Raw genomic sequence first — 20292 nt, 5'->3', positions numbered from 1 at the left:
GCGGGGGGATGGTAGTCGACTTTAGTGGCATAGACTGCTACTCCAGAACTACAAAACTTGTTTAATTCTTCAATGCAACTGATGTTGCACCCTCTTAAACACTGTACCTTTAAGTATTCAATAGCTCATATTAGACAATACACATCAGCTCCGTTAAAAACAGCTTAAATCACACCGACGGAATGAAAAGTTTATACTCAATGCATGCCATAACTAATCTGATGATAATTTAAATTTCTATAACAGTAACAACAATCACACAGGTTGTAATATTTTTATTGGAATGTAAATAAACACGATTAATAACATGGATGATGACATTTTATTTTAATACACAGCGGAAGTATGTAGCTTGAGGTTACTATCTGAACCTAAAGCTGGTGACTCTAGTAGACTCCGGTGAATGCATCTAAACCAGCGCTCTACAGTGTTCATCCCTTCGTCTTTATTGAAAACCAAATAATTTTGGAGTCGATCTTTAAAAACATTGACTTCCTTCAAAATCAAGGTCTTATCTAGCCCCAAAAAGTATATTTTCTACCCAAATGTTTCTAGTTAATCGTAAAACTATGACCTAATTTATCTAAGCGTCAAAGAATCGAACAGCCTGTGGTGGAACTAAAGACAAAGAATGGAAATCACTGCAGACTTTGGGATAGGGGTAGTATAGCCGACCCATTGCAAATGTCCTTTTAAACCGTCTCCAAATACAAAACGTAATTCAAAAGTATTATCTAATATATAGATGTGTAGTTTTTTTTCCGTTTTTATATAGATTATATGTAGGTATCTGTAAAACTTTTTTCCTTAGCATTAGCCGGCGCATCCCGGATAAGAGACCACTGGTCTAGCCCCTTTTGTTTTATATGGAATCAAAACTTCTGAAATCTACATACACACTAAATGGCGATTTCATCAAGTTTCATAACTTAAATTAATTAAACTCAAAAACGTGTAACTTTTAGAAGTTAACCGTAAGCTGCATTTGTTTTGTTTATATTTTACTTCATTGGATAAAACTTGGAATGCACCTCCATCCATATATCTATATTCACAGGTAACTGCAACACCGTGCAGAGACAGATGTTAAACAGATACAGATGTTCAATAGTTTAAATAGTGTGACAGCTGCCACCAAAGATAATGAGTTTTTTGCCAGTCCATACAATCGTCATGAGAATGTAATGCTGTAAGGTGGTGTTAGCATCGGTTACGTCTATAATACAAGTAAGTCCCAGGTCTTAAAGGGCAATAAAGATCTTTTTGTGGAACAGCCAGTAGGACACGATGACCCAGATTGACGTGCCCCAGGTACATCTTAAGAGAAGCTTCCAGTGTTCGTGGTCCACCTCCCAGTTGACCGGAAATTGGTTGTGGAAAATGCCATGGAGACAGTAGATGAGGATACTATTCATTCCTAGACAGAGAAGGAAACAAATGCAATTAAAGTTGAGTTGTTTTCAGTAGTAACACCGGTACATTTTACTAACTTGATTGTTATTAAATAAACATAATATTTTACTAATTTTTTTATTCTCAGTGATTACAAAAAATATTTGGGTATATAATGAATATATGTATTATATACCCAAATATTTTTTCCATATTTAATGTGATTAAGTATTAATTCTATTGGATCTAGTACTGTTTGCTTGCCCACCAATATGGGGCAGCCGACCTACCCGCCCTTCCTTAGCTAAGCCTCTGCTTAAGTCTACCGAATATGTGTGTGTATGTGTGTATGAGTGTGAGTTTGTGTGTTTTAAAAACCATAGCAATTTAAAAATAAATAAAACTGAACAAATTAGTGAATTGAGTCTAGCAGAAGTTGACGAAATCCACTTCCGCCGGTTACCATCGTTACCTGGGTAAATAAATGGCTGTCCCTCCCAGATCCCCAAGATGTCGGTCAAGACGTAGAGCGCCGAGAGGAGAACGTAGCCAAACGACGCTGTGATCAGAGTGTACGACACAGACCTGCAAGAGATAAATCGCGTCATCTGATTCGTGTACTAAACACACGCCACATCAAGGTGGATTTGTCTTTCCACATCAAGGTGGATTTGTCTTTCCACATCAAGGTGGATTTGTCTTTACACATCAAGGTGGATTTGTCTTTACACATCAAGGTGGATTTGTCTTTCCACATCAAGGTGGATTTGTCTAAGTTTTGGGCGTGAAGCCGTACTTATACTAAATCTATATTTAATAACAGAAAATGAACGTAAAAAAAGTAGAATAAGGAACTTAAAATGTAAGCTTTCTAATGGGGCTGTGAAGCTGTGTGAGGCAAGGGTGTGCTTTATGCACATTTACACACTAACTAAGATGGGTTGTCTGACAATGTCAGTACATTTTGCAAAGTTCAGTCGGTTTCACCACCCCCTCCCGTGATAGCTTTAAACAGTGCATCGATAATGGTAACGATGTATATCTATAGTTTGTTATTACAGCTGCATGTATCTTTATTTTATTATTCTTTAGTTAGCAAATCTACGTCATGGTGTCACCCCCCCCCCCCAGTCATCTGGATTTGTACTTAAAGACTTTTTAGCTCTAATCAATCATTAATTAAACAGGAAAGAGCGGTTCTTTTAATACTTGTAGTCATCCCCTTAGATGGTGTCGCCCGGTAAGGGCGCTACCCCGATTCCCCCCTCCCTCGCGACGCCTCTGTGCTCTGTACGTTACCAAATATTTTTGTTGGCTGGAACCCAACCGTCGTCCTGGCTACACTTGGTCAAGATGGCGCCCAGAGTTCCCTGGAATAAATACAACAATAATTCAAATCACTCAAGATGGCGCCCAGAGTTCCCTGAAATACATATCACAATCATTGAAATCGATCAAGATAGCGCCCAGAGTTCCCTGAAATAAATACAACAATAATTCAAATCACTCAAGATGGCGCCCAGAGTTCCCTGGAATAAATACCATAACAATTCAAATCACTCAAGATGGCGCCCAGAGTTCCCTGGAATAAATACCATAACAATTCAAATCACTCAAGATGGCGCCCAGAGTTCCCTGGAATAAATACCATAACAATTCAAATCACTCAAGATGGCGCCCAGAGTTCCCTGAAATTAATACCATAACAATTCAAATCACTCAAGATCGCGCCCAGAGTTCCTGAAATAAATATTACGATCATTCAAATCACTCAAGATGGCGCCCAGAGTTCCCTGAAATAAATATTACAATCATTCAAATCACTCAAGATGGCGCCCAGAGTTCCCTGAAATAAATATTACAATCATTCAAATCACTCAAGATGGCGCCCAGAGTTCCCTGAAATAAATACCAAAACAATTCAAATCACTCAAGATGGCGCCCAGAGTTCCCTGAAATAAATACCATAACAATTCAAATCACTCAAGATAGCGCCCAGAGTTCCCTGAAATAAATATTACAATCATTCAAATCACTCAAGATGGCGCCCAGAGTTCCCTGAAATAAATATTACAATCATTCAAATCACTCAAGATGGCGCCCAGAGTTCCCTGAAATAAATATTACAATCATTCAAATCACTCAAGATGGCGCCCAGAGTTCCCTGAAATAAATACAACAACAATTCAAATCACTCAAGATGGCGCCCAGAGTTCCCTGAAATAAATACCATAACAATTCAAATCACTCAAGATGGCGCCCAGAGTACCCTGAAATAAATACAACAACAATTCAAATCACTCAAGATGGCGCCCAGAGTTCCCTGAAATAAATACCATAACAATTCAAATCACTCAAGATGGCGCCCAGAGTTCCCTGAAATAAATACCATAACAATTCAAATCACTCAAGATAGCGCCCAGAGTTCCCTGAAATAAATATTACAATCATTCAAATCACTCAAGATGGCTCCCAGAGTTCCCTGAAATAAATATTACAATCATTCAAATCACTCAAGATGGCGCCCAGAGTTCCCTGAAATAAATATTACAATCATTCAAATCACTCAAGATCGCGCCCAGAGTTCCCTGAAATAAATATTACAATCATTCAAATCACTCAAGATAGCGCCCAGAGTTCCCTGAAATAAATACCATAACAATTCAAATCACTCAAGATAGTGCCCAGAGTTCCCTGAAATAAATGCAACAATAATTCAAATCACTCAAGATAGCGCCCAGAATTCCCTGAAATAAATATTACAATCATTTAAATCACTCAAGATGGCGCCCACAATTCTCTGAAATAAATGTTACAATAATTCAAATAAAATTCAACTCATTCGCCCTGAAATGAATATCACAAACATAAGAATCACAAAAAAATTCTACTAATATCACTAAGTCATGAAAGACGTTTGAGAAAAATTCTTACCAAGATAAGAGCCCATATGACAAAACGTATCAATCGCTCCTTGTGAGTTTGATAGATGAGGATAATTCGTCCACACTGTAAATAGTAAACTTAATTTACACACTGTAAAGAGAGGATTCACAGCGCTCTATTCATAAGGAGTTATGAAAATACAGTATAACAGTGGACAGAAGATAAGGCACAAACCTGGATCCCCAGAAAGCAGAGGAAAACACAATTTAAAGTGGCCAGAAAACCTTCAGGGTCAAAAGGGACACTTGTCTGATACAGGACCTGATGGTGAAATTATAATATTCATATTAACATTATTTCAAATACATGCCGCCCTTATATATTGTTATAGCTAACAGATTCCCACGAATTTATAATTATATAATTGTATTACACCCATGTGTGTCCTCTTCACCCCAATGTCACAAAAGCATGAAGTACCCATGGTATAGGCCCCACACCACAGTCCCAAAAGCATGAATTACCTGTGGCTGTGGTATAGCCCCCCCCCCCCCCCACTGTCACAAAAGCATGCATTACCTGTGGTGTAGGCCACTGATACATGTGGTTCTTGCCCAGAAGAATAGAGTCGACATACTGTGTGGCGCCACCTGTACAGTTATGGTACTTGCCTCCTTCACTAAGTCCACCTGGACCAACGTAGCCACTGGCAGTCACCGAAACAAAAATTAAAGTTTTTAATACAAGTAAAATCCGATATTCCCGACTAAAATATAAAGCAAAATGTAACGTTTCCCGTAATTTATTACTGTAGTGAGTGACTTCCTTTTATCTATGTAGTTGGTGTTTCCTCGTTGTGAGTTACAGAAAAGTAAAGTAACGTTTCGAACGGTCCACGATGCAGGTGAAGTAGAATTCACCTTTTTAGTGACATTGGCATATGAAGAGATATTGTGGTCAAGTACCCATCAGAGCTGGATGGACTGACTCGAGCCCGGGCTTCGAACTCGAGTCTTTCGGTCAACGCTCTACGCCGTCCCATAACTGTAGTAATTGCTCCCTAAGAGTTCTTAATGTGGATTACTTCCCTTTAATCCATACTCCGTATGCACATTTACTGGGTTACTCCCCTTTATTTCATACTTCGTGAACTCTTCGTTTTACTTGCGTAATAAATGGTTAATTCCAGGTTTATATTAAAAACAAGCGCTGTAAGTCAGTACATATTTCTATTTAGTTTTTGCTACCCTGATTTCTGTTAGGGTAAGAGTATGGGTAAAAACTAGCGATGCCAACACAAAACACCTAACAAAAACCACAGCCCCTAGAACGAATGTGTGTCTTACGTTGGACACCCTGGCACGGGCAGGGCGTAGACCAGACCCAGATGCACCGCCAGCACGGAGAGGTTGGCCAGCCACTCGGGGACGTAGAGCACCAGGTCCCTGACCACCGCCCACTTCTTGTCCTGGGACCAAATGAAGGAAAACCAGGTCTGTCATGACGTCATATCTTGGGTTACGCCAGGTTACACCAGCACATGTCAGCATGGGATAATTATTGGCTACATCTCATTTAGTAACATGGGAGTTATGTTACAACTAACTATGTCAAGCATGTTACACTTCGAAATGTCACGCAAGTTACAATTAAGGGTCGCCGTCACTGAGTTTTTTGTACTTTTTCCATCCCCACCTGCAACGTGTTAACTTAGTCACTAAATACTTTGTCACCTAACTCTGAAACGACATCACTGAGCGCCCCCTCCCCCAAATAACCATAATGTGTGATTATAAAAATATGCTATTAGATAGATGTGATTAAAACCTATATCTTTTCAACACGTTGACCTTGTTTGATATTAAACCAACACCCCCCCCCCCCTTGCATATTGTCACTAAAACTTTTCTCGATGATATGCAGTGTTTCTTGTTTCTTCCAGACTTTTTTCTCCGGGGGGGGGGGGGGGGGGCACTTGAAATTTTCGGTGGGGGGGGGGGGGGCGGACACTGTTAAAATTATATATTTTCTATATAAATTTCATTTCGTTCTGGGGGAGTGGGTAGAGATACCTGGAAGAAACTCTGATCATATGTCGTCACTAAAAACGTTCTAGAGATCAGTGCGTCATTTATACATGTCTCTTGAGTTAGCGTCACTGGTACTACTTCGATGACATGACGTCACTAAACCGTACCTGGTGGGAATCAAACTTTCTGGAACAGCAAAAGTGTATGGCGGCTGATATTAAATAGGTCAAGGCCAACCTCTGTAAAACTCCTAACGCACGCACATTGTCCAAGTCGGCAGCTGCAGAATATTAAATTTTTTACCTGCCAATTCGCTAATTAAACTCTTACATGAAGCCACCCTATGTAATGTAGTGTACCTTGATAAAGTGTGCCCAACATGAAACCACCCTAATGTTGTGTACCTTGATAATGTGTGCCCAACATGAAACCACCCTATGTAATGTTGTGTACCTTGGTAATGTGTGCCCAACATGAAACCACCCTAATGTTGTGTACCTTGATAATGTATGCCCACCATGAAACCACCCTATGTAATGTTGTGTACCTTGATAATGTGTGCCCAACATGAAACCACCCTATGTAATGTTGTGTACCTTGATAATGTGTGCCCAACATGAAACCACCCTAATGTTGTGTACCTTGATAATGTGTGCCCAACATGAAACCACCCTATGTAATGTTGTGTACCTTGATAATGTGTGCCCAACATGAAACCACCCTAATGTAGTGTACCTTGATAACGTGTGCCCAACATGAAACCACCCTAATGTTGTGTACCTTGGTAATGTGTGCCCAACATGAAACCACCCTAATGTAGTGTACCTTGATAACGTGTGCCCAACATGAAACCACCCTAATGTAGTGTACCTTGATAACGTGTGCCCAACATGAAACCACCCTAATGTTGTGTACCTTGATAACGTGTGCCCAACATGAAACCACCCTAATGTAGTGTACCTTGATAACGTGTGCCCAACATGAAACCACCCTAATGTAGTGTACCTTGATAACGTGTGCCCAACATGAAACCACCCTAATGTTGTGTACCTTGATAATGTGTGCCCAACATGAAACCACCCTAATGTTGTGTACCTTGATAATGTGTGCCCAACATGAAACCACCCTAATGTTGTGTACCTTGGTAATGTGTGCCCAACATGAAACCACCCTAATGTAGTGTACCTAGATAATGTGTGCCCAACATGAAACCACCCTAATGTAGTGTACCTTGATAATGTGTGCCCAACATGAAACCACCCTAATGTTGTGTACCTTGATAACGTGTGCCCAACATGAAACCACCCTAATGTTGTGTACCTTGATAACGTGTGCCCAACATGAAACCACCCTAATGTTGTGTACCTTGATAATGTGTGCCTAACATGAAACCACCCTAATGTTGTGTACCTTGGTAATGTGTGCCCAACATGAAACCACCCTATGTAATGTTGTGTACTTATGTAATGCCCTATTGTGTACCTTGATAATGTGTGCCCAACATGAAACCACCTTAATATTGTGTACCTTGATAATGTGTGCCCAACATGAAACCAATAGCAAACAGCTGAGCAGCCCTCCAGACAATCTTCCATGAGATGCGGGCGACGCTCCACTCCTGTCGGAACATGCTCTTGAATGAAAAGTTCATGGACACGCCCATGATGAACACAAACCTGAATGGCAAATAGAAAAACAAAACTAGCTCGAGATAAAATTCGTCATTTAATGTAGAACACTTCAAAAACTTCAAATATTCATCAAAGAAAGAGTAAATTCGAAAAAATGTTGAATGAAAAATATTAAAATAACCAACCATGGAAAGACAAGATCTGCAACATAGATTCCATTCCACGGCGCATGCTCGAAAAACCAGTAACTTCCGCCTCCATAATTGACAAAGATCATCAGCACAAGGGTAACACTGGGGAGAAAGCGAAACATGTTTAATTTACTGTGAAGGTTATTTGGTGTATGCCATTCGTTTTCTATCTATCGACATGTTGGTCTTGTTCTCTTGGGTAATGTTTAATATCAGTCTTAGAATAGTGACAGGTCAGACCAAGATGCTGTTTTATGTTTGTTTCACCTCACTGAGATTGAAATAGTATGACAACTATGTGACCAAGACATTTATGCCTGAATGCAACAATTCTAACCATGTTTCATACCAACTTTATGAATTAGTTATTTCATTCCACTTTTCTTAGTGTCCAATCCTCCCTACATATTATTATGACAAATATGTTTTCCCCATCTGTCTGACCCTCTTGTAAAACCTCCCAACTTACCCCCGAAAAGTGTCCAGAGATTTGAGTCTGGCTTTCTTTGTACTTTCCTCTTTATCTGGTTTCTCTGTGCCTTCTTCAACGTCGCCCTCTTTATCCATGTTCCCGTTGCTCATACGCTGAAACAATACAACAGCTGATATAACTGGTTGTATAGCAACATGATACGTTCACGAGGTTTGTCATGCCAATTTAATAAATATTAAATTGTTTTCCTGCTGATGGGGAATTATAATGTTTATCCCAAGTCAAGCTTTGAAACTAATTTATGTAGTTTGTTACTCTGGCCACTGGTCTAAAGTCTGATTAAGTCTAATTTTTCTGGCCATGATGGGTCTAAACTCTGATTACTTGTAGTTATTCAGGCCATGATGGGTCTAAAGTCTTATTACGTCTAGCTTTTCTGGCCTTGATGGTTCTAAAGTCTTATTACGTCTAGCTTTTCTGGCCATGATAGGTCCAAAGTTTGATTACTAGTTATTCTGGTCCTGATGCTTGCCACGGGTATACCGTCTGATTACTTGTAGTAATTCTGGCCATGATGGGTCTAAAGTCTGATTACGTCTGGTAATTCTAACCACGGGTCTATTGTCTGTTCACGTCTTGTTATTCTGCCCATGATAGGTCCAAAGTTTGATTAAGTCTAGTTATTCTGGTCCTGATGCTAGTCATGGGTATACTGTCTGATTACTTGTAGTTATTCAGGCCATGGTGGGTCTCTGACTACGTCTAGTTATTCAGGCTATGGTGGGTCTAAAGTCTGATTACGGTTAGTTATTCAGGCCATGGTGGGTCTCTGACTACGTCTAGTTATTCAGGCCATGGTGGGTCTAAAGTCTGATTACGTCTAGTTATTCAGGCCATGGTGGGTCTAAAGTCTGATTACGTCTGCTAATTCTACCCGTGGGTCTATTGTCTGATTACGTCTAGTAATTCTAGCCATGATTACGTGTATTTTATTCTCAACACACCAATCCCGCCCCCAGCACACCCGCCACTGTGCCCCACAGTTGAAATGCTTGCCCTTTAAAACCAGAAACCAATTTACCAGAGCGTCCCCACCGTCCTGATCACTTGTGACGTCCATGCTGTCGTGTCTGTGTGCGGCCGCACGCCGGAAATAGCTGGAAAATTTGGGGAAATTAAATCGCGGGAAAATTTGGGGAAAATTATCCCGCGGATACAATTATGTAAAGTTTCAAACAAATAAGTCGCATAAACACTGTACAGAGGTCACACACAGGAAATAATTAAGTTTGACACAATAGAACGCAGTATAGTTACTCAGATATGACGTGGGTGAGAATTAGAGCGCACGATTACTAGCCTGAGCTGAACTCATGAAAATTTGACGCTCAAAGTCCACACAGTCTATAAAGTTTTCAGACTCAAGTTAGGGACATTACAACGGACCACACTGCTCTATTAGTGAACTCTACTTCATTTGACTGATGCACGCTCGCTTACTACTATATTCTTTATTATAAAAGTAGTTATCAAGCTATTTATAGCACACCACTATGAGAGTTATCTTGCTTACTACTATATTCTTTATTGTAAGAAGTCATCAATCTGTTTATAGCACACCACTATGAGAGTTACCTCGCTTACTTTATTGTAAGAAGTCATCAAGCTATTTATAGCATACAACTATACGAGTTACCTGTATGCGCGTTTGCCTACAGCATACATCATGGCGAGACTAATTAATCCAATGAGCAAATAAATAATTGCTGAAAGTAAATGAAAAAGTGATTAGTAATTAACTTTAACCAGGAACTAGACTACATGTACAACATTTCTCCCAGACATCACTCCCAAAATCTGAGCCAAATACATGTATATGCTTTATTTTGGGCAATTTAGAAATATAAAACAAATACTAAATAACAAAAGCATGTAGTGTCACTTGTCATTTCATGGGGTATGTAGTGTTTTTGTCAGTCATTGCCAGCCAGATATCACGTGGTGTCAGAGATTGGGATTGTGTGAATTGTAAAGTAAACTTTGCATACAAACATACCCATATACAGACACATAACATACTGCCTTTTTGCTATGTTCTTTGTAAGACCACCCGCATATCCAACTATCCACGAACACCAAATTCTCAAACCTACAATGTCACCGGAAGTTTAGTACACCATCACCCCAAACCTACAATGTCACCGGAAGTTTAGTACACTATCACCCCAAACCTACAATGTCACCGGAAGTTTAGTACACCATCACCTCAAACCTACAATGTCACCGGAAGTTTAGTACACTATCACCCCAAACCTACAATGTCACCGGAAGTTTAGTACACTATCACCCCAAACCTACAATGTCACCGTAAGTTTAGGACACCATCATCTCAAACTCCAAATGTCACCGGCAGTTCTGAGCACCATCACCCCCAACCTACAATCTCAACGTGCAAGGTTTCAGTCTAGTTGTGTGTAGTCGTACCGGTGAAACTGGTTGTATGTCACTGTGCTGGGGTCTATGACGCCATAGTGATCTGTAGGTCTACTTCTCTTCTTCGTCATGCAGGGGTGTGTAGTTTTGTCATCATAGAGTGTTTCTATGTCGTGTTGGGGTGTGTAGTTCTATGTTATCATAGAGTGTTTCTATGTCGTGTTAGGGTATGTAGTTTTGTCATCATGGAGTGTTTGTATGTCGTGATGGGGTATGTAGTTCTATGTCATCATAGAGTGTTTCTATGTCGTGTTGGGGTGTGTAGTTCTGTCATCATAGAGTGCTCCTATCTCGTGTTGGGGTATATAGTTTTATGTGGTCATACAGGGTCTGTATTCTAGTTCCATGTAGTCGTGCAGCCTCCCCCTCCTCACTCACTGACCATCAATGTGTTATAAAATCAAGCTGTCAACAACCATAATGACTTGGCACTGATGGCCCTCCAGCCAACATTCCTACACTGCTATCTCAGCTACATCCTCAAACAGTCCAGACACGGTAATCCATCTTGACCTCCCTGCTGGTATCGATACTATGCAAGCTGCAGCGATACCACAATCCCGAACGTTCAAGCAAACAAAGATGGCTGCGTGCAGGAAAATAAAAACATGATTTTATTTCCTTTTGCGTTGATCACAGGCCTCCGGCGTTTGCTCGCCATTTTGTCAGGCCGGCTGGCTGGGCAAATAGCAGGCCGAGAGGATTCTTTTGATGAGGGGATGCAACTGTTTCTCGTCTGAGCGCTGGTAAACCCAGACAAGCCTATCACGAAAGCCATAAATCGCTGCGCATCTCCAGAGATAACCGATTTTTAAGTGTGGCCAGGACAAAGTCGCGACGTGTTGCCAAACTTGGACGTAAAAATGGTGTTTAAACGATAAAAAGCAGATTTTAAGCACCAATTTTATAGATGAAAAATTTTAAAAAGTCAATAACTTTAAGGACTAATTTTTAATAGGCCAATAGGGCAATACAATTCCGGCGTTGTTTTTTTTTTTTTTTTGTTTAGCTGTACCTAAATGTCAAATATCTCCACACCTTTCAGACACTTAGCAGGAAGCTTCCTAATGTCAAGGCCACCTTGTCAGTGGCGTAGCCAGGATTATCTCAAGGTGGGGATTCCAATTTTTACCCGGGGACAAACTTTCGATTTGCACCCCCCCCCCCCTCAAACTTGCGATTTGCACCCCCCCCCCCCCCTCAAACTTGCGATTTGCACCCCCCCCGTCATACTTTTTATATATATATAGAGGGGTCTATGGGGGGTTATGACCACCCTAACCCCCTGTCTACGCCACTGCACCTTGTTAAGATTCACTTATTTGGTTACCGTGTTTTCTGATCTTGTTATGATTAAATAACGTGCCCAACAGCCATAACTGGCCTACATCAGGGTTATAAATCTTTTGGTGGAGATAATATATTGTCACGATAAGAATAGTAAATAGTGTTATTTCAAACAACGACCATAGCATAACAAGACGCAATACAGATATGATACAATATGATCAGTTAAAGATCGAGTAGATTTGTTGTATGCTTGAATCACTCTTTTCTAATGTTTCTTTGTTTTTATCTGACTAAAAAAAATTCCTCAAAACTAAAATAATTGTTTCGGGTTGCTGTTAGGTCTGCGAGTCAGTACTGGTCAAGGTGCTGTTAGGTCTGCAAGTCAGTACTGGTCAAGGTGCTGTTAGGTCTGTGAGTCAGTACTGGTCAAGGTGCTGTTAGGTCTGCAAGTCAGTACTGGTCAAGGTGCTGTTAGGTCTGCAAGTCAGTACTGGTCAAGGTGCTGTTAGGTCTGCAAGTCAGTACTGGTCAAGGTGCTGTTAGGTCTGCGAGTCAGTACTGGTCATGGTGCTGTTAGGTCTGCGAGTCAGTACTGGTCAAGGTGCTGTTAGGTGAGTCAGTATTGGTCAAGGTGCTGTTAGGTGAGTCAGTACTGGTCAAGGTGCTGTTAGGTCGAGTCAGTACTGGTCATGGTGCTGTTAGGTCGAGTCAGTACTGGTCGAGGTGATGTTAGGTCTACAAGTCAGTACTGGTCATGGTGTTGTTAGGTCGAGTCAGTACTGGTCAAGGTGCTGTTAGGTCTGCAAGTCAGTACTGGTCAAGGTGCTGTTAGGTGAGTCAGTACTGGTCATGGTGTTGTTAGGTCGAGTCAGTACTGGTCAAGGTGCTGTTAGGTCTGCAAGTCAGTACTGGTCAAGGTGCTGTTAGGTGAGTCAGTACTGGTCAAGGTGCTGTTAGGTCGAGTCAGTACTGGTCAAGGTGCTGTTAGGTCTGCGAGTCAGTACTGGTCAAGGTGCTGTTAGGTGAGTCAGTACTGGTCAAGGTGCTGTTAGGTCGAGTCAGTACTGGTCAAGGTGCTGTTAGGTGAGTCAGTACTGGTCAAGGTGCTGTTAGGTCGAGTCAGTACTGGTCATGGTGCTGTTAGGTGAGTCAGTACTGGTCAAGGTGCTGTTAGGTCTGCAAGTCAGTACTGGTCAAGGTGCTGTTAGGTCTGCGAGTCAGTACTGGTCAAGGTGCTGTTAGGTGAGTCAGTACTGGTCAAGGTGCTGTTAGGTGAGTCAGTACTGGTCAAGGTGCTGTTAGGTCGAGTCAGTACTGGTCGAGGTGATGTTAGGTCTGCAAGTCAGTACTGGTCGAGGTCCTGTCAGGTCTCTGGACATGACTTACGTAGCTCAGCTATACTAGGATCGTTGGCCAGAACAAATTTGCACGAGGACTCTTCCCCAGTAGCTGGGTAGTCGATAAATATCCAATAGTCGCCGTACTCCTGGAACTTCATCTGGAACCTGGTTGTGGGGTGGGGTGTGGGCAGCAGTCAGCTATGGCATTACAATGGGAGGACATACAGTCTAAATATAGAGTCATCATGTGACATAATACATGATCACATGATGTTTGACTTACAAAATACTGATATAATTACCTCACCAACTACTGCTAAGATAACTTACCCACACAACTGCTAAGATAACCTACCCACACAACTGCTAAGATGACCTACCCACACTACTGATATCATTACCTAACCAAACAACTGCTAAGATGACCTATCCACAAACCCTTAAAATGACCTACTCACAAACCTACTAGAATGACCTACCCACAAACCTACTAAGATGACCTACCAAGAAATCTGCTAAGATGACCTACCCACACAACTGCTAAGATGATCTACCCACACAACTGCTAAGATGATCTACCCACACAACTGCTAAGATGACCTACCCACACAACTGCTAAGATGACCTACCCACACAACTGCTAAGATGACCTACCCACACAACTGCTAAGATGACCTACCCACACAACTGCTAAGATGACCTACCCACACAACTGTTCTGGGTTACCCCCTGGGTGTTTCCTAACAAGTCGCAGGTCAGTTGCAAACGTCGCATTGACCACAATAGACCTAACGCTGGGACCTTGGACGCTTGTGATAAACATCAGGTCACACTGAAACAAGGAAAGAAACAGGTCGTAAACAGCAGGTAGACAGACAAAGTTCTATAGGTGGACCAATGTCTTACAGAAAACATAGTTAAGATAAAAACAAACAACATACCAAAAGCATTGTTAGGCGGACCACCGGACATGTGACAGAGAAACAAAAATCACAAACTTTGATTCCAGTTACGATTATAATATGAAACCACTTCTGTACTTTCAGTGACTATTTGTTCTTTTAATTTAAACATTTTCTCGTTAACAGTTCACTTAAAAAAATTATATTCCTCTAATAACAAACTACCAGCCTAGTACCTCACCCACCCACCTTGTAACATTGCTCCAGTACCTCACTCACCCACCTTGTAATATTGCTCCGACTGAGCCCGCCCACCTTGTAACATTGCTCCAGTACCTCACCCACCCAGCTTGTAATATTGCTCCGACTGAGCCCACCCACCTTGTAACATTGCTCCAGTACCTCACCCACCCACCTTGTAACATTGCTCCGACTGAGCCCACCCACCTTGTAATATTGCTCCGACGGAGCCTACCCACCTTGTAACATTGCTCCAGTACCTCACCCACCCACCGTGTAACACTGCTCCGACTGAGCCCACCCACCTTGTAACATTGCTCCGACTGAGCCCACCCACCTTGTAACATTGCTCCGACTGAGCCCATATCTCCACCACGTAGTTGACCGTCGTGTTGATGGTCAGCCAGGCCTGATCTAGCTCGAGCTCTCTCTTGCTGGCCACGCCCACCACATCCTCCTCCGTGTAGACGACAGCAGCGTTGTACCTCTCTATGTACGCCATAACTGGGTCGTCCTCCTCGTCCAACTCTGGCACCGTCGTCTCTGGCGTCCATTTCTCTGTGGTCACTGTGTCTACTGTTGGCGTGTCTGGCACCCTGGTGTCCTGAGTTACAACTGTCGTCTCTGTGAAGATCGTCACCGCCTCAGTGGGGAGGTCGGTGGAGTTCTCGGCTGAAGCTACTGCAGGAGAGTGTGTAAACATTGAACAAATACTGCATTACATTGACAACATAAACTATGGCAGCTGTGGCGCTGATATATCAGAAGAATAAAAACAAGCCTCTATGAGCTTACATAAAGTGTATATAAAACCTGAAGTTTGTGTAGCACAACTTTATAGATAGAGCATTATATTACGTACATGTTATGTAACAAGCAAGATCAATAAGATAGTACGTACATTTTATGTAACAAGCAAGATCAATAAATGAACAAAAGTAAAAAAATAAGCCCTAGAAAAATTATTTATTGGTGTCTAATCACTAGTTTGTAAGAAGAAATAATTGTTGTGTACTTAAAGTAACCAATATAGAAGATTGGTATTACAAGAACTGAATATAGAAATAGTTATATCCATAGTACAAATGTTGCTCAAAACAAATTCTTTATAAATCTAGTTCAAACTACAAGGTTTTTTTTTAGTATTACACTTTTTTTTAACTAAGCTAAGTTTGTTTGATTTAGGCAGAAATAATTGTACATCAAATCTCTTATGCTAATAATAATAAAATAATTTTCCAACGCTTGTATTGAGCTGGGCGCTATGCTTTAGTTTTGTCTAGCTTGTTGTATCATAAAACTTCCAACCCACTTTTGACATATCAAATTATCATTCGAACCACCAGGTTAACGACACGGTGTTTTAATTTACTGTTAAAAAATACCAACACTAAAGCTATCTTTATAAACATGGGCTAAGCATAAACGTATAAATCAAGCAATACAAAGTATATAAGAAAAACACTTCAGTATATTAAAGTGAAAAAAATAAATGTCAATGGTAAAATATTGTACAAAGATAAACGTTAACAATGTGTTGTAATGTTAGCCTTCACGATGTTATCAATCTCAGTTAATTTTTCTTTTGTTTTAGCAGCCGTTTATTATTGGAGTATTTTTAAATTAAATTATAATCACTGTTATAGGTTAAATATGGAGCTACATATCCCCCCCCCCTCCCCCCCCCTCCCCCCCCCCCCCGCGCTTTTTCCATTTTTATTTGGCAAACCTTCTATGTGCGTCTAATTATAGAATTAAAATAAAACCACAGACATAATTATTTTTTTTAAATCCTGCATGTATAGGCCTACTTAAATGATATGTAAGTAGTACATTCAATATGTAACAATTAAATGAACGTCAGTATTGTGGACCATTCTATGGGCCGACATTTTTTTCTCTGCGTATACCTACATACTACATAGCTTGTGTAGCCTTGACCGGTTTAATTATCTATCTAGATTTCATTCAGGTTTTACACAATCTGAACTGTTAAACTATCTACCTAGATTTTATTCAGGATTTATACAATCTGAACTGTTAAACTATCTACCTAGATTTTATTCAGGATTTATACAATCTGAACTGTTAAAGTATCTATCTAGATTTCATTCAGGTTTTACACAATCTGAAATGTTAAATTATCTACCTAGATTTTATTCGTGTTTTACACAATATTTTTTATTTACAAATAAATCGGACCTAAAGACAAAGTTTGAAGCTGTATCTACCTGACAAGATGAACAGGATGACCAACGTCCCCCACATCTTTGACTTGACCAGGTATTTAGTCCACACACCTGAGGAATGAAAGGTCCCAGCTTTACGACAGGTCGAAGAATGCAACATGCCGTTATTTGTGCAGGTAATGTATCTAAACACATGCACTAGGCTACTAGAAGGTATGACCAACTGTTGTTTCCTTGTAATTTGTTTAAACACATGCACTAGGCTACTAGACAAGTATGATCAACCTTTGTGTGTTTGTAATGTATCTAAACACATGCACGAATACAAGGTATGTTCAACTGTTAGTGGTTGCTTGTTTTCTGCTAATACAGACCTGTAGGATAGGTTGTATTATTTTCCTCACTGTAATATACATTTGAGCGATGAAGGCAAGTATACATACATTGAAAAATCTGTACACATAAGCATGCATCATATGTGTATGCGGGGTATAACTAGAGCCCTTCCATCAGGTAGAGTTTACCCCTCCCCCCATATATTCTTATCGTGAGAGGACATACCGTTTTAGGCAGACCCTCGCCCCCTCCCCTGTCCCCACAAAACTGGATCTTATCGAGTCGCTTTTATAATTTGTATGATATAGAATAGTTTACTCTAGGAATTTACAGTTCTCAAATACTTTTATTAAGCTGTAGGCCCATATATTACAAATGCTGTTTATTTTTTGACGTTTGTCTTCGCGAAGCTTATCATTACTGGCCCATACTGCCGTCAAATACCATTGTATTGGCCACTTGCTACTAGTCTATATTGCCGTCAAATATCATTGTATTGGCCACTTGCTACTAGTCTATACTGCCGTCAAATATCATTGTATTGGCCACTTGCTACTAGTCTATACTGCCGTCAAATATCATTGTATTGACCACTTGCTACTAGTCTATACTGCCGTCAAATATCATTGTATTGGCCACTTGCTACTAATCTATACTGCCGTCAAATATCATTGTATTGGCCACTTGCTACTAGTCTATATTGCCGTGAAATACCATTGTATTGGCCACTTGCTGCTAGTCTATATTGCCGTGAAATACCATTGTATTGGCCACTTGCTACTAGTCTATATTGCCGTCAAATATCATTGTATTGGCCACTTGCTACTAGTCTATACTTCCGTCAAATACCATTGTATTGGCCACTTGCTGCTAGTCTATACTGCCGTCAAATATCATTGTATTGGCCACTTGCTGGTAGTCTATATTGCCGTGAAATACCATTGTATTGGCCACTTGCTACTAGTCTATATTGCCGTCAAATATCATTGTATTGGCCACTTGCTACTAGTCTATACTGCCGTCAAATACCATTGTATTGGCCACTTGCTGCTAGTCTATACTGCCGTCAAATATCATTGTATTGGCCACTTGCTTCTAGTCTATACTGCCGTCAAATATCATTGTATTGGCCACTTGCACACATCATGTTTTAGTCCTCTTTACAGCTCAAATGTTTTCTAATGATAATCGGCGGGTTGCAGTATGCAAGTAAGGTGTAGGCCTATCTACATAACAAAAGGACTCAATGTTTTGTATGTGCATCAAGTTTTGAAATGTTTTCATTTGCTAAACGGTGGGTTAATATTCAAATAAGTAAGGTGTAGGCCTATATACATAACAAGTGGAACCAATTTTTTGTATATGTTTACATAACAGATCACAGCAAGTAATGAACAAAACATTGCTGTTATATATCAAGGCGTTCACTTTTTCGTCTTGTGAAAAAATGAACGAATAATCAAAGTTCATCATTTTGACATGCCTATATTTTTATGCTTAGCCCCCTCTTAAATTAACTGGTGCTTAACAGATTGTTATAGTGGTCTTCTTTCTTGTAGTACTTTAAAATATTTTCGTACGGAATCTTACATTATATGAAATTGAATTGAAATTTTAGATCTTAAAGCACAATTTAAAAATCTACAATCTAAAGCTGCAAACGAATATAATAAACATTTGAATTGTTTTTAAAATATTAGGAAGAAGCAATTTAAAAAGATATTTTTTCAGAAATTTCACAAATTGATGTATTACTCCAGTTCACGTGTATATATTCCAGCGCACATAATGTTAAAAATAATGGTGTTCTGTAAAATGCAAAATTTATAAGACGTGTTTATAAAGCAATATTTCATTAGAAAAATAGAAACGTACCTATAAAACAACGAAGGCCAAACGCTGACGTTCGTCTTATCAAGTGCTTGTAATCTAACCAGCAGTGAAGAAAAGTTTCAGATAAACTAACCCACGACTTCAGCTAACACAATTCATACATTTTTCGGTTACAAAAATAATTAACTTATTTTATGAAACAAAAAGACAAGTTCGAGATGAAGTACAATTGTAGAAATCTTTTCTTCCAATCACTGGCCTGTGTTGGTCAATGAAAAAATTGAAACAATTGACCAAGCGTCCAGCGCACAGGAGAGGGGAGAAAACTTTGGCTTGTTTTCAATAGCCAGTGAGTGGAGGGTGAGGGGGGGGGGGGCGTCTTTAACAAATACTGAGAAGTCGAAAACATGTGTTTTGGGGAGGGGGGCGGTTGGAAGGTGAATAGTTTTTCACATCTTTAACTGCGCAACCAGGGGATGTTTAGATCTTCAAAAGGGAGGTCAAGAGACAATTATTATGTCACATGACTTGATGAATATGATCGCTTTTGAAAGTGTCTTGACACCTTTTAAATTAGTAATAATTGTATTTAAAACAACGAGCACTTGTAATTGTGTGGCTTTGTTAATGGACTTTCATTCAGAGTATACTAGCTATCTTTAATTAATTTTTGTTGGTCAGGCAATTTAACTACTAAGTTATAATTCGTCTGTCAATTTAAAACATAAATACTCTGTTATATAAGTTTAAAACATAACTAACCTGTCCTTTAAAGCTACCATGTCTTTTAAAACTTAACTGCTCTGTCCTTTAAAACATAACTATCCTGTCAGTATAAATATAACTATCTTAATTGTTAAAACATGACAACCGTGCCTGTAAAAACATAACTATCCTGTCCTTTAAACATAACTATTGAGTCAATTTAAGACATAAATGCAGTATCTTGTTAGTATAAGACATGTTACCAGAGGCGTAGCGACCCTTCCCGGCGCCCGGGGACACACTTTCAATTTGGCGGCCCCCTCGGGAGCAAATTTTTAATTTGCACCCCCCTCAACTTTTCGATTTGCACCCCCCCCCCTCAAACTTTCTATTTGCAACCC

At 40.1% G+C, this 20292-nt stretch overlaps 1 protein-coding gene across 5 annotated transcripts; it reads right to left on the bottom strand.

The window, feature by feature from the left end:
• Positions 1-260: 260 nt before the first annotated feature.
• LOC131946579 (heparan-alpha-glucosaminide N-acetyltransferase) lies at positions 261-19483 on the bottom strand. Of its 5 annotated transcripts, none has more exons than XM_059307442.1 (18): positions 19229-19483; positions 17060-17128; positions 15166-15509; positions 14391-14518; positions 13733-13851; positions 10260-10329; positions 9645-9720; positions 8600-8715; positions 8125-8232; positions 7836-7984; positions 6476-6588; positions 5625-5746; positions 4858-4984; positions 4513-4599; positions 4327-4401; positions 2692-2762; positions 1865-1977; positions 261-1417 (listed from the first exon to the last, which is right to left on the bottom strand). In XM_059307442.1, the coding sequence occupies exons 2-18, from the start codon at positions 17094-17096 to the stop codon at positions 1242-1244; spliced, it is 2031 nt and encodes a 676-aa protein (XP_059163425.1). In that variant the 5' UTR covers positions 17097-17128; positions 19229-19483; the 3' UTR covers positions 261-1241. The 5 variants fall into 5 exon arrangements, with proteins under 5 accessions (XP_059163425.1, XP_059163427.1, XP_059163426.1 ...); XM_059307444.1 differs by having other exon boundaries at positions 15166-15506; XM_059307443.1 differs by lacking the exon at positions 19229-19483 and adding an exon at positions 19109-19190.
• Between the last annotated feature and the right edge of the window lie 809 nt (positions 19484-20292).

Source organism: Physella acuta, unplaced genomic scaffold (assembly GCF_028476545.2).
Source record: "Physella acuta isolate Inbredline_101_S28 unplaced genomic scaffold, ASM2847654v3 ptg000563l, whole genome shotgun sequence".
Classification (NCBI taxonomy): Eukaryota; Metazoa; Mollusca; class Gastropoda; family Physidae; genus Physella; species Physella acuta.
The sequence above is the reverse complement of the archived record's forward strand: the minus strand, read 5'-3'. Positions and strand labels throughout refer to the sequence as shown.